Genomic DNA, 13,867 nt, shown 5'->3' on the forward strand with positions numbered 1-13,867 from the left:
AGTTTTTTTTTTTTTTTTTTTTTTGAGAAGGAGTCTCGCTCTGTCGCCCAGGCTGGAGTGCAGTGGCGCAATCTCGGCTCACTGCAAGCTCCGCCTCCCGGGTTCACGCCATTCTCCTGCCTCAGCCTCTCCGAGTAGCTGGGACTACAGGCGCCCGCCACCACGCCCGGCTAATTTTTTTTTTTTGTATTTTTAGTAGAGACGGGGTTTCACCGTGGTCTCGATCTCCTGACCTCGTGATCCGCCTGCCTCGGCCTCCCGAAGTGCTGGGATTACAAGCATGAGCCACCGCGCCCGGCCTATAGTCTCAGTTACTCAGGAGGCTGAGGCAGGAGAATTGCTTGAACCCGGGAGGTGGAGGTTGCAGTGAGCTAAGATCATACTGCTGCACTCCAGCATGGCAACAGAGAGAGACTCCGTGTCAACAACAACAAAAAATAGCTGAGTTAGAGGATGTGTAGCACTTGACATGGCACCTGGCCCATAGTAACTCCTGTTGTCATTTCTCTACAGTCCAGTGGCCGATGACTTGGGGAGGGGGTGTGGTGGGGTGATTACCTAATGACCTCTTGTACTAGCACTGTGTTCATTGATTCCTCATACAGCACTGGGTACTTGGCCATCACCAATTGCAAGTTGATAGGCTCAGGCACCTTGAGCAGAATGTTTTGGGTGACGTCCTCCACTATCTGCAGGGGCAAAGGAACACTGTGGGGTCAAGGCTGGGCCCCCTTATCCCCTGTGGGATTCCACATGCACAGGGCTCCTTCCCACAGGGTAGTGGGCAGGATGGTGAAGCCCAGCCCGTCCAGCCCTTGGGCCCCTTCCTCTGACACCACCCACCTCCTCCCGGCCCTGGCTGCCTGCAGAAGATGATTTGGGTTGCAGCTGGATAATGGTGCCCAGGAGGGCGAACGTCTCGTTCTGGGCAAAGGTGATGTTGGCATTGTCATGCAGGCCAAAGATCTCAGGCATATCATTGAGTGGGAGGCTCCTGATGTAGGAGAGGTAGCCCTAGGAGAGAGGAGACCAACATGGAAGCCCCTGGCTTGCTCTGCCCCAGCCTTCAGAGTTACCCGCCAATGGAGCACATCCCCACTTGTCACATCCCCCACTTGTCACTCCTGCTTATTACCCTTATGCATGTCCCTGCTCTTGGGACTCCAGGCCTCCGAGGCACTGTGTGGCGTGGCCCTTGCTTCCCTCCCAGTCCCCCTGTTACTGCCATCCATTCCCTGCTCCTCTATTCAGTGGCCCAAATTTGTCAGGCTCCTTCCTGCCACAGGCCCTTTGCACTGATGACCCACACAACCCAGCCCCGGCTCATGGCTTCTCCTCACACATCTTAAGGGAAGCATCCTTTCTGTGGCAGCCCTCCCTGACTGCGGAGTCTGGGCCTGGTTACTGCCTTGGAGGAGCTGCCCCAAGCCTTCACTGAGTGATTCCACCCAGGGAGTGGCTGACCAGGAGTTCACTCACAAAGGCAAGCCCCAGCGGGCAGGGCCTGACTCCCTCGCCAAGGCTGTCTTTGTGGGATGGGATGGATTGATTGATGAAAAGACAGCTGATGGAGGGTGGGGGCTGCATCTCCTCCCACCCAGCACCAAGGTGCTCATGGTACCCCAGAACCCCAGCCTGGCAGGCCCCTCCTGTGCAGCCCTTTGGGCTAGACTCACGTGGAGGTCGTAGGTGGGCGGGATCTGGTGGTAGATGCCCGAGGCGCTGTAGCTGTGCTCAGGGGAGAGCACGTCAGGGTTGTAGAAGTCCTCTAGGATGTTCATGATGCAGCGCCGGTCCCAGTCATCAGTGACACGGCCCCCGTAATTGATCTCCCCTGCCGTGTACCTGAGGACCTATGGGGTGGGTGGGTGAGGGCTCCCCTAAGTGCCCAGTCTCCCAGGCCCCAGTCTGCCCCAGGCCCACCTTGTAGGGGATGTCATCATATTCGTCCAGGAACATCTTGAGCTGGCTGATGCAGATGCGCAGATCTCCATCCGTGAACTCATAGGGGATGTTGAAGCCCAGGGGCCCAAACTTACGGCGCTCCAGGGCGTTCCCATGGAACAAGCACAGAGACAGCAGCAGAGACTTGAACTCCATCACCTGGGGGAGGTGGGAGGCAGGGGAGGTAAGGAGCGGGGACAGGGGGCAGGTAGGGTGGGCCTGCACCAAGTGTGCCTCACCTTGTGGCAGCAGTTGAGGAAGTCTTCACCAAGGCTACTGTAGGACTTCAGCAGGTTGGCCTTGACACCGCGTGGCGGCTCAATGGTTATCTTGGAGCCGTTCTGCAGGATGGACACTGGGAACTTGTTGCTGGGCAGGCTGGTGAGCCAGAGGCGGAAGTCCCTGTGTACCTGGTGGCCATGACTCCACGTGAGCATTGAGACCCATACCTGGTGGCCACCCTGACACCAGGCTCCCTCCTGCCCAGGGACCCTGAGGTAGGTCAAGCGAGGCTGCACAGACAACTGGTTAAGAATTGGGCTTTTGGCCGGGCGTGGTGGCTCACATCTGTAATCACAGCACTTTGGAAGGCCAAGGCAGGCGAATCACGAGGTCAGGAGTTCGAGAACAGCCTGGCCAACACGGTGAAACCCCGTCTCCACTAAAAATACAAAAAATTAGGTGGGCATAGTGGCGGGCTACTACCAGCTACTCGGGAGGCTGAGGCAGAAGAATCGCTTGAACCGGGAGGTGGAGGTTGCAGTGATCTGAGATTGCACCACTGCACTCCAGCCCCGGTGACAGAGTGAGACTCCGTCTGAAAAAAAAAAAAAAAAAAAGGGGGGGGGCTTTGGCAAGTCCCAGGTCACGGTCTGTGCTGGGTGTCCCTGGACAAGTCACATCACCACTTGTACAGGTAACTGGGGGTGGGGGTAGATTGAGAGGATTAATGACGTCGATGTGTGGCACATGTCAGTTGCTGAGCACTTGCTACGTGCTGGAGGCTGGGCGGAGTGCTTTGCATGATTCTCTTATTTCTGCCTCATTAGTCCCCGATGGATGCAGAGGAGGCCCCACTGGGTCTGTGATGTGCAGGGCAACACACCTTGTCGGGGTTGATGTGCTCGATGAGGCGTTCTAGGGCTGGCATCCAGCTTGGTGCCAGGTGGCAGTTCTGGAAGAAGACCCATTTGCCCCTCTCTATGGAGCTGCGCATCATGGCTTCTGCCCGAGGGCCCTGCAGGGGCAGGAGCACTGAGCAGGGGGCCAGCTGGCCCACCTCCCAGCCCACTCACTTCCTCCCTGCCTAGCCCTGACCTGCCCCTGGCCCAGGGAGATGGCAGAGAGCTTTTTGGAGAACTTCATTTCTTCGGCAAACTTGTAGAGGTCGGCAGCAGGGTCTGTGCCGGGTGACAGCACAAAGATGAGGGGCGTAGTGGAGTTGGAGTCTTTGAACACCACTGACAGGTTGGCTGTCTGCAAGGACAGGGGGAGATGCTGAGACCACCTGGGGCTACAGAGAGATCAGGGCAAGGGAGGGGGATCTGGGGTTCTCAGAGTGGTCCCCAGTGGGCTTCCTGGTGGGGGCTGGAAACTCTCAGAGCCTTTAGGGAGCAAGCAGGGGTCCTGGCCTGGCCAAGTAGTCTATCCAGATGCAGCCAGGGCCCTGAGACCCAGGGTGGGGACAAGCTCAAGGTGCCAGTCCTGCCAGGGTTCCACCACTTGCCTGGGGCTCAATGAAGCGTGGCTCCAGGTTGGTGGCCACAAAGTCCTGCATGGCGTTGGTAACCTTGTCCCCGCAGAGGCAGCGGAGGACTAGCAGCTTCTGAAACTGGTCTAGGTACTGGTCCCAGATGCCAGGCAAAGGCTCCCTGCAACAGTGGCCCACACCTCCCTGAGAGCCAGCCTGTTGGAAGGAGGTTGGTAGCCCCAGGGATTCGGCCGGCTGGACAGCTGGGGAGAGTGGGCTATCCCTGGGGTATGGCACTGGGGACACAGAGGAGATGTGGCCACAGCCACAGGGCAACCCTGGGTGGCCGGCCCCTTAGAGAAGGCTCCCAGACAAGACTTTCCTAGGGACTCCTCCCCTCGATGGGCTCATCCTGCCATATTCTGGGGCCCAGCTAACCGGTGGGGCTCAAGGCTGTCGAAGATGACCCGGAATTCTGAGAGGTGCTTCACGAAGTCGGAAGAGAAGGAGGAAAAGGTTGGCAGGTTCGAGAGTGCTAGGATGTCTCGCCAGGCCCGGTCTGACAGCCAGTCCGGTGCCGGATTCTCAGTCATGATCTGGATGGAGCCCCCGGACAGGAGGTGGCGCCACTCACTCTGGCAGAGGACAGGAGGAGGTTGATGCTCAGGCCCTGGCCAGCTCCTCCTGCTCTGGGCACCCCCACCCAGTAGTGCCTCTCCAACCACCCTCACCTGGAGAAACTGAGTCTCCCTTAGGGGTGGTAGTCAAACAGGTCTGGGTTAGTGTTCCCACCCTGCCTTTTCCTGGCTGTGTGCCCTTAGGGCAAGAGATGTGACTTCTCTGGGCCTCTGCCTCCTCATTTGGGAGTAGAAAGACTCAGAAGGCTGACTGCTTCCCAGGCCAGAGTCCTGTGCCAGGCACGCAGTTAGGGCTCTGACAGTGGGGGCTGTAACTCTCACTGTCTCAGCAGGGCTTTCCGCTGCACCACAAAATGCGTAGGGCTTCATGAGAGTGTGAGTTCCTGGCCAAGCAGGTGTGGGAGGCTCAAGACAGTCTGTCCCTGGGGACAGTCTTCGTGCTCACCAGCACACTCAAGGCTCGAAAAGGCCTGTGCTCACAACATTGGCCTTCTTGAACCTTGAGCCATTGGTTGGAGCACAATTAACCCAGGGTCTTCTGGCTCTTTTTATTTATTTATTTATTTTGAGACAGAGTCTCGCTCTGTCTTCCAGGCTGGAGTGCAGTGGCACGATCTCAGCCCACTGCAACCTCCACCTTCTGGGTTTAAGCGATTCTCCTGCCTCAGCCTCCTGAGTAGCTGGGATTACAGGCGTGCACCACCACACCCAGCTAATTTTTGTATTTTTAGTAGAGACCAGGGTGGTCTTGAACTCCTGGCCTCAAGTGATCCACCTGCCTTGGCCTCCCAAAGTGCTGGGATTGCAGGCGTGAGTCACCGTGCCCGGCCCTGGCTGCTTTTAATCAAGGAATTGTGTTTCCTCTGCCCCTTTGCTCTTGTGGTGCCTTCATGCCTGGCTTTCCCTTTCCTTCTACCCTGTTCTCAGGCCCTGCCACAGGGCCACCCCTCAGGCAGTCTGTCCTAGGCGTCTCTGCCAGCACCTGGTTGATTTTGCCCTCGTTCATCATGATGCGAACACACAGCAGGAAGGCAAACATCAGCTTGTGCTTCTCAAAGAGGCTGCGGCAGACGTTGCTATAGAGGCTGTAGGTCAGGTAGCGGTTGATGTTGGAGATGCGCTTCTTCAGGTTGTCTGTGGAGTGGAGAAGTGATGGCAGCACGGAAAGGTGAGAGGAAGGAAGAGCCCCAGGGTCCAGCCCAGCCTAGCCAGTCTCCCCAGCAGCCATAGGGGCAGCCTGGGCCTCCCCTTGGGCACTTGGTGTTCCCAGTGAAGGGGCTCGGAGGAGGGTAGGCGTGCTGTGTGCATTCTTACGTATTGTGAGTCTAAGAGGAGAGTGTATGCCAGTGAACACAGTTGTGAGTTTGTGTGTGCCCCACAGTGGAAATGTGTCCACATGGGTCATATCTGTGCAGGGTAGGAGCCTGGCATGCCGGTGCTACCTGCTCTCTCTGAGTTGGCGATGCCCGAGAGGAAGATGTTGAGAAACCACTCAAGGGAGTACTGGTACATGGGGTCCACGTTGGCCAGGTCGGACACACAGAAGAAGAGGATCTGGGTGCGGACGGCCACGGGTACGTACTCCATGCGCGTCAGGTCGATGTCCTTCTCCGTCTGCTCTGCAATCCTGACTTTGGCCTGTGGTTGCAGTGGGTGGGGGGAGGGGTCAAACAGCAGAAGGCAGGGGGTTTGGGGGGCAGGCCTAGGGCAGGCAGGGAGAGGTGGGGGGCACGCCCGGGGCAGGTGGGTGGGCAGGCAGCAGCTGACCTGGATCTCAGCAGCCTTCATCTTGGAGGCTTCTAGCACCTTGATGAGTTCCATGTCATCTACAGGGTTGCCCTCGGAGGAGCTAAGCCGGTACAGGATCTGGTCCTCAATGTCCTTCAGCTCCTGGCGCATCTTGGCATTACTGATAATCAGCTGGTTCTTGGCCTCCTCCAGGTCGGGTCGCTCTTCTGCCACTACCTGGCCCAGCAGCTGGTCCTCTAGGCCACTGCCGGGGGCAGGGGACACCAAGTCTGTAATACCTGGTGGGCCCTGGAGGGCCAGCCGTGAACCTGCTCACCTATCCACCTGTGCTTCTGGGGCTCCAAGAGCCCAGCATCCTTGCCAGTGTTGGCCTAGGAGGCCTAGCCTCCATCTCAGGCTGCAGGGCTAGTGCAGAGCCTGCCTTCAAAGACATCAGTTCTCAGTGAGACCTTGGGTGGCAGCCTGGAATCCTAGAAGGGGCTGAGCAATTGGATGTGTGAGCGGCTGGGGTCTCTGGACAATACCTCCTTGGCAAGTGGGGGCTGTGATACCCAGGGCAGGCCTTCAGGGTGTTTTTGCCCCCAGCTTTGTGGAGAGGTTCACACTGATCACTGAAATGGAGGCCTTGCACAAAGCAGGCCTGTGGGCTGTGTATGGATGGCCAGCGAAAACCACAGTGCCTGGGCTCGTGGCAGCAAGGATAAGAAGCAGGGCATTTGGGTTCAAGGAGCCAGAGTGTGCCCGACTCGGGGCTCTGGGTCAGCTCTGAGGATGAGGGCACAGGGCCTGGCGAGGGCTCAGCAGGAGAGAAGGGGTCCCTGGAGGAGGTGAGGCTGGTGCTAGACACAGAGGCTGGGGACCCTCACCAGGGATCTGGATGAGGTGGGGATGAAGGTTCTTAGGTGGAAACAGTGGCGGGTAGGAGGAGCTGGTGGAAGTGCTAGAAAGGCTTGGAATGTGAGTGCCTGGGGGGAAACTAGTGGAGATTTTGAGTGGGGGAAAGTCCCACTGACTCCTGACCTGGGGGTGGGAGAGGGGCAGCTGGGCAGGCAGAGGCAGAGCTGATGCTTGGGAGACCCCAGGGGTGGGGGCTCACCTGGGCGACAGGGTGAAGTTGATGAGGGTGAGTTTGGTGGAGATCTCGGGCGTGTAGTGTGGGTTGGGCAGCTTGGTGGTGATGTACATCCTGAAGTCCTCATGGTAGGGGATCACTGTGTCCCCCAGCTTCAGCACCGTGTTTCCCTGCTGCTTGTACGTCTGTGGTGGGTGGGAGCAGTGGGTACTGTGGCCTGAGCATCACCAGTGGGGCAGCGGAAGGGGACTGCTCTGTCCAGGCCTACTGCCACTCTGCCATCACCACTGCAGACCCACCTGCTTGAGCAGCACGGGCTCCAGGGCTGGGTCTAGCTCCTCGCCCACGTTCTCCAGGAGACATGGCTTGCCAAAGCGGATGGCGTTCTCCATGCTGCGCAGGAAGTCGCGGTCACTCAACTTGAACACGTCCAGCCCATTGTCCTTCTCCTGTAAGGGAAGGGGAAAAGAAGGGGTTGCAGGGACTGAGAGCCAGCCTGAGGCTCTGTGGCTCACCACTGCCCTTGCTATGCCTGGCTGGGGTGGGGTGGTGGTGCCTGGGGGGTGGGCTCACCATGTTCTTGATCCATTTGTTGGCCTGGCTCTGAGGGTCAATGAAGTGGGTCCAGCGCTGGGAAAACTGGTTGATGACCCCATTCTCCACTGACAGTGTGTCGTTGGGGAGGCCAGCGATCTGTGGAGAGCCAGGCACTGGACTGGGTCAGGGCTTTCCTGCAAGCAGGGTCACTGAGGGCATCACATCTCCCGGCCTCGTGTTTCGGCTATGGACTTCCCTCTCCTTACTGCATCCCCTTGGAGGTTGGGGACAGGTGACAATGTGGGCAATACCTCACCCCCAGGACTCCTGCCTCTCCCTCGCTCCTGGGCTGGATACCTAACCATGGCACAGCCCCTGAGAGAGCACAGGCCCAAGGACACTGATGGCCCCAGATGGACAGAGAAACCCACAGACAGAAAGGCCCTCCTTCGCTGTGCCTTTCTGTCCTCTTGCCTACTGAGTGCTCACTTGGTGAGACCATCTTCATACAGCCCATACCCCACTGACCCTCCTGGCCTCTGCCCACGCCTGGCCTCTGCCTACGGCCTCTTGGTTCTCTCTCTTTGCCAGCTCTCCCTGCCCTTTGGAGTCTCATTCAGATACTTCCTTTAGGAAAGCTTTCTTTTCTTTTTTCTTTTCTTTTCTTTTCTTTTCTTTTCTTTTCCTTTCTTTTCCTTTCCTTTTCTTTCCTTTCCTTTCTTTTCCTTTTCTTTTCTTTTCTTTTCCTTTCTTTTCTTTTCTTTCCTTTTCTTTTCCTTTCTTTTCTTTTTTGGCAATGGCGTGATCTTGGCTCACTGGAGCCTCCGCCTCCTGGGTTCAGGTGATCCTCGCATCTTAGTCTCCTGAGTAGCTGGGACTACAGGCATGCACGACCATGCCTGGCAAATTTTTGAATTTTTAGTAGAGAAGGGGTTTGCCATGTTGCCAAGACTAGTCTCAAACTTCTGGGCTCAAGCAATCCACCTGCCTTGGCCTCCCAAAGTGCTGGGATTACACTGCATCTGACCAGACAACCCTTTTAAACCCTACTGTGGACACTGTTTCTCAACCTCCACCCATTTTTTTTTTTTTTTTTTGAGACGGAGTCTCGCTCTGTCACCCAGGCTGGAGTGCAGTGGCACAATCTCTGCTCACTGCAACCCCCACCTCCTGGGTTCAAGCCAATTCTCCTGCCTCAGCCTCCTGAGTAGCTGGGATTACAAGTGTGTGCCCCCACACCAGGCTAATTTTTGTAGTTTTAGTAGAGAGGGGGTTTCACGGTGTTGGCCAAGCTGGTCTCTAACTCCTGACCTCAAGTGATCCACCCACCTTGGCCTCCCAAAATGCTGGGATTACAGGCGTGAGCCATCACGCCTGGTCCATCACACTCTTAAAAGTACCCCTAATTCCTCTCCCCACATTTAGCTAGCATCTGTGCCACACTCAGCCCAGCTTTCTCCTCCTGTCCTCCCACCACCCTCTTGCTGGGCACAGGAGGGTTCAGCAGAGGCAGCTCCGAGCCAGGCCCTGGAAAGCAGGGTAGGAAAGAGGCAGAAGGCTCCTGGCCCAGCCTGGACCACACTACAGGCCCTGCCTGGGCACTCCTGCCCCTGGGGTGGGCACCTGCCACGAGCGGATCTTCACAGGGTTCCCCAGCGTCCCGATTAGCGTGGGCTCGGAGGTGTGTGGGACATTGTGGCTCCTGAGCTGCTTGACCCAGCTGTCGTAGAGCACTGTGCGGTACTGGCCCTGGGGAGATGCCAGACTCAGGACCACCCCACCATGACACCCACAGAGACCTCCCAACTCCCACTAAGCCACAGTGCTTGGCAGTTGCAGAGATCTGAGCTCAGACATGGAGCCAGATACCTGCATTCTAATCCCACTTTGGGTGACTTTCTTGGCCTCCACAAACCTCAGCCCTTCATCTATGAAACGGGCAATGCTAACGATGCCTGCCTGTAATGGCAGCTATGAGGATTAAATGGGACACAGATGGCATGTTTAGAACAGTGCCTGGCACGCAGCAAGTGCAGAAGTGTGAGCTCTTCTATGTTCCCACTAGCTGGCTTTTCTGGTTGTTTTGTACACTGCTGTATCCCCAGTGCTTTACAGCGCCTGGCTCAGAGAGGGAGCCTGCTAAGTGCTTGTTGAATGACTGAGTGAGCAGAGAGCCACCTGCAGGCTGCCTGTCATGAAGGCGAGGCCTCAAGGAGGAAGGGTCTCTTTGGGAAGGTGAGGCTGGTCAGAGACAGAGGTGGGGACTTCTTACCGTGAAGGGGCCCAGGTATGCCACAAAGCCAGCGGCCACCAGGACATCGCCGGAGACGTTGTTGAGCATGTACTGCAGGTTCTCCACCGTCTCCTGCCAGCGCACCTTCTCATCCGACAGCCCATTGATGAGCTGGAGGGGCAGCCCCATGGGGTGGGCTCTGGGAGGCTGGGCTAGGGGCCTGGGGCGGGCCCTACCCACTGTAGCACCTGGGGTTGCCAGGGAGGGGGTGTGGACGGCCACCCCAGGACCCACCCATGCCCTGGTCCTTTCTGGCCCCTGTCTGGGCTGGGCCCGCCCGCAGGCCTTGCAGGAGGACGGTGCGCACCTTGCCAGCGCGGCCCAGCCGCTGCTCACACTGCTCACACTTCAGTTCCAGCTCCTCCTTCTTGGTAATGCATTCCTGGTACTTAGCCTGCATTGTGGCGATGCCATCCTCCACCTCACGAAGGCGCTGTTTTGCCTCATCCAGGATCCGCTGTGTCACCCCCAGGTCGTCCTGGGCCTCCCGCAGGGCTTGCTGTAGGGCGGAGGGCACAGGGTTAGCTCGCTGAGTACCCCGGGGAGGGGAGCCCACCCCCACCAGCTCCACTCAGCCCTCACCCGCTTGGGCTCCACGGCCTTGGCCACGAAGTAGTACTTGTGCATGGCGCGCACCCACTGGCAGATGGAGGTGCAAGCCTTGGACACCCTGGCAATGGCGGCTGGCTGGAACTCTTCATTATCGATGTATGGCTGGATGGCTTTGATCACCATGTCCCCAATGTTGTCCTGAGGTGGGAAGCCTGGGTCTCAAGATGCTGCTTCTCAAGGGTGACAGGGGAAGGGCTCTGCAGGGAGGTGGGGCCTGCTGAGGGACACCCTGGCTTTTATGCCGTGTGCAGGCCTTAGTATAGATTCCTTTTTTTTTTTTTTTTGAGACGGAGTCTTGCTCTGTCGCCCAGGCTGGAGTGCAGTGGCGCAATCTCGGCTTTCCGCAAGCTCCGCCTCCCGGGTTCACGCCATTCTCCTGCCTCAGCCTCTCCGAGTAGCTGGGACTACAGGCGCCCGCCGTCAAATTAGCCCGCCCGGCTAATTTTTTTGTATTTTTAGTAGAGACGGGGTTTCACCGTAGTCTCGATCTCCTGCACTCGTGATCCGCCTGCCTCGGCCTCCCAAAGTGCTGGGATTACAAGCGTGAGCCACCGCGCCCGGGCTAGATTCTTTCTCCTTAAGGAACAACATAGCCCAGAAAGGCTGGCCAGAAAGTAATCTTTGGTCCCCAGGATTTTAGATCATATGATTAGGGAGATCTTCCTTGGGATACTGCGGCAGTCTCAAGAGCCCATAACACACAAGAGCCCACTTAAAAGCTCATTTGAAGGCAAGGGTTACTTCCTGACAGTAAGACCATCAGCAGGTATTGGGATGAGTGAATGGTTCTGAGGCCCATCAGGCTCATGTTCAACCTCAAGAGCCTACCCCACCCCCTGGGGCTCTTGTCCCACCCAGGGAGAGTCCAGCCCTGTAGTTCATAATAGGCCCAGGTATTTGCATTGCTCACGAGCTCCCAGAGGTCAGAGCTTGGGCCCAGGGGAGCCTAAGCACCAGCCTTGAGCACTCCTGACTTGGGCGCTTCTCTCAGAGGGACTTGATTAGGCCTGTGGGGCCTCTAGTTTCCTGTTTGATGGAAGAGGAGAAGGAAGGATGGGGTAGCCCATAAGGGGTCCAGATGCTGCTGAAATGGGTGTGGGATGTGCCCAGGGCCTGATACTGACACACAATGGATAGCGGCCTGTGTGGGACAGGCAGCTGCCCCCTAGCTAATTTCTGGGATGCAGAGGAAACCCCCAAAGAGGCTATGAGCTCCAGGCTACTTAACCATGGCACAGCCCCCGAGAGAGCACATGCCCAAGGATACTGATGGCCCCAGATGGACAGGGAAACCCAGAGACAGACAGGGAAGCTGGGCCCCAGGTGCTGAGGCTGAGGGAGAGAGGGGATGACTGGGCAGATGGTGAAGGTCTTGGCCAAGGCCTGGGGGTTTCTGGGATCAAAGGGCATGAAAGAGAATCCCCAGGCTGTGGAGACTTGGAATGACCATGGGTGACTTCCTATGGGGCACAGGAGCCTGTCCAGGTCCTAATTTCCTCAATACCTTTCTGTGGGTGGGTCTGTCACCCTACCAGACTGAGAACTCCTTGGGGCCAGGCTCTGGTTCCAGCCATCTGTGTGGCCCTCGGGCCCTTGTGTGGTGCTGGTGGTGGTGAGGTGGACAGACAGAGACGGGACAGAGGGCACTGCACATGCAGATGATGTGGTGGGGCAGGCTCCTCTCCAGCTTCACTGTTCTGCCGGGCAGGCCTTGTCCTCACTCGCTGGCTGGCCAGGGTACCTGGCATGCTTACCTTGTCAAACTTGAAGAGGCTCTCGAGGAAGCGGCCCGGGTCCTGCAGCAGCCCCTTGCCAGGCTCCCAGTAGTCATCCACCTTGGTGCCTGGCTTTTCTCCAGGCATCTTCTTGGGTTTGATGCCTTTCATGATGCACACAGCTTCTATGACCAGCTTCACACCCGGGGGTGGCCGCTGCATGGCACGTACCTGCAGGCCCAGCCACCAAGTGGGGAAGACTCAGACCCAGTGGGCACCCCTTGGCAGGGATCCTGCCAGAAAGGTTGGCCCTACCAACAAAGTCCCTACTACCACAGGACACGGGCATATCCAGAGATCCACCGAGGTTGGCCTCAGCCCACAGTTCCTTCTGTTCCCCAACCCAGGTACCCATGCTCCTACCTGGGCCCTGGGGGCTGGAACGAGGACGGCGGGGCAGGCAGCCGGGTCCCAGGGGGTGTGCAGAGGGAAGGCTTGAGGACAGAGACATATGAGAGGGAATGCCAGGAGATGCCCTGCTGCCCACCTCGGTCACGTCGTTCTTGTTGAGGTTGCGCAGGCTGGCCAGAGCCGCATCCAGGGCTGGCAATGCCTCATCGAGGTCCTTCTGGGCATCGTCAGCAATAGCTTGTGCCTTCTTGGCTTTCTCATTGGCTTTGATCTCCTCTGTCTGCACTGAATTCCGGGTCTCCTCGGCGATGGCCGTATCCACCTGGGGATGGGAGACATAGGGGTGTCCTCCTCCCTTTTCTCTTCTCTGCATCTCAGTCTCCCCAGATGGAAGGAGCATTGGGGTGCCCTGTTCTCCAAGGGCCCTCCAGCTGTGACAGGCCAGAGAGGTCTGGGAATACCAGGAGCCCCTTCTACCTCCTGAGTGCTCACCATGGGCCTGGCATGCGGCTTGGGGCCTTACAAGTTTGGATATAAGTGCCCCACAGGCAGGGCCCCCTAAGCCTGCAGGCACCTTCATGTAAGACAGAGAAAGACCCTCCTCCTGCCTTTCTTCTAGCTTCTTTCTATCTGCTGGGAAATTTTGCAATGTACTGACTTTGCCGAGCAGGACACTTGACTATTCCTTCCAGAAAGCTGTCATAAGGAATACACAAACTGCAAGGTCTGCCATGAGGATCGGGCCCTCCAACGCGGGGCCCTGTGCTGGGCAGACTCCGGGTTGTGGTTATTGGAATCGTTCGGATTCCTCTGCCTTGCTCCTCACCGACCCCCTGCCCAGTGCAGTGCCTGGCATAAAAGAGCTACTGGACAAACATTCCATGGCTAAATGGATGGCTACTGATTGAGGAAGCTGGGGCACACGGAGGCCAGATGACTTGCGGCAGCCGGGCAGCTAGCGAGCCTGCGCCTGTGTGGGGGTGCCAAGCTTCCTCAGAGTCAGGCATCGGGGAGGGGTTCGGGAGCACCCCAACCTTGATCTGCTCCATGGTGAGCATGGTGTCCTTGGCAGCCTCCTCCAGCAGGGGGTGCATACTCTCCAGGTCCTCCTGCATCTTGGCTATGTCCTCAGAAGTGCGCAGCAGCTAGGGGTTGGGGTAGAGACAGGAAAACAGGTGTGGCAGGGACAGAGAGAGCACAGGGCCT

At 57.7% G+C, this 13,867-nt stretch overlaps 1 protein-coding gene across 1 annotated transcript in view; it reads right to left on the reverse strand.

Moving 5' to 3' along the window:
* DNAH1 (dynein axonemal heavy chain 1) overlaps window positions 1-13,867 on the reverse strand; it is an 83,780-nt gene that overhangs the window by 2,080 nt on the left and 67,833 nt on the right. Inside the window, exons 54-75 of the mRNA XM_055274669.2 lie at window positions 13,696-13,806; window positions 12,798-12,983; window positions 12,290-12,481; window positions 10,506-10,673; window positions 10,231-10,422; window positions 9,903-10,034; window positions 9,254-9,379; window positions 7,667-7,786; window positions 7,393-7,542; window positions 7,118-7,278; window positions 6,040-6,265; window positions 5,715-5,910; window positions 5,255-5,406; window positions 4,073-4,269; window positions 3,671-3,815; window positions 3,262-3,420; window positions 3,050-3,181; window positions 2,184-2,354; window positions 1,924-2,103; window positions 1,677-1,853; window positions 844-1,014; window positions 559-689 (exon numbers count right to left, since the gene is read on the reverse strand). Of these exons, the coding sequence (XP_055130644.2) occupies window positions 559-689; window positions 844-1,014; window positions 1,677-1,853; window positions 1,924-2,103; window positions 2,184-2,354; window positions 3,050-3,181; window positions 3,262-3,420; window positions 3,671-3,815; window positions 4,073-4,269; window positions 5,255-5,406; window positions 5,715-5,910; window positions 6,040-6,265; window positions 7,118-7,278; window positions 7,393-7,542; window positions 7,667-7,786; window positions 9,254-9,379; window positions 9,903-10,034; window positions 10,231-10,422; window positions 10,506-10,673; window positions 12,290-12,481; window positions 12,798-12,983; window positions 13,696-13,806 (3,575 nt within the window). The remainder of the gene's footprint in view (window positions 1-558; window positions 690-843; window positions 1,015-1,676; window positions 1,854-1,923; window positions 2,104-2,183; window positions 2,355-3,049; window positions 3,182-3,261; window positions 3,421-3,670; window positions 3,816-4,072; window positions 4,270-5,254; window positions 5,407-5,714; window positions 5,911-6,039; window positions 6,266-7,117; window positions 7,279-7,392; window positions 7,543-7,666; window positions 7,787-9,253; window positions 9,380-9,902; window positions 10,035-10,230; window positions 10,423-10,505; window positions 10,674-12,289; window positions 12,482-12,797; window positions 12,984-13,695; window positions 13,807-13,867) is intronic.

Source organism: Symphalangus syndactylus, chromosome 1, assembly GCF_028878055.3.
Source record: "Symphalangus syndactylus isolate Jambi chromosome 1, NHGRI_mSymSyn1-v2.1_pri, whole genome shotgun sequence".
NCBI classification, from domain to species: Eukaryota; Metazoa; Chordata; class Mammalia; order Primates; family Hylobatidae; genus Symphalangus; species Symphalangus syndactylus.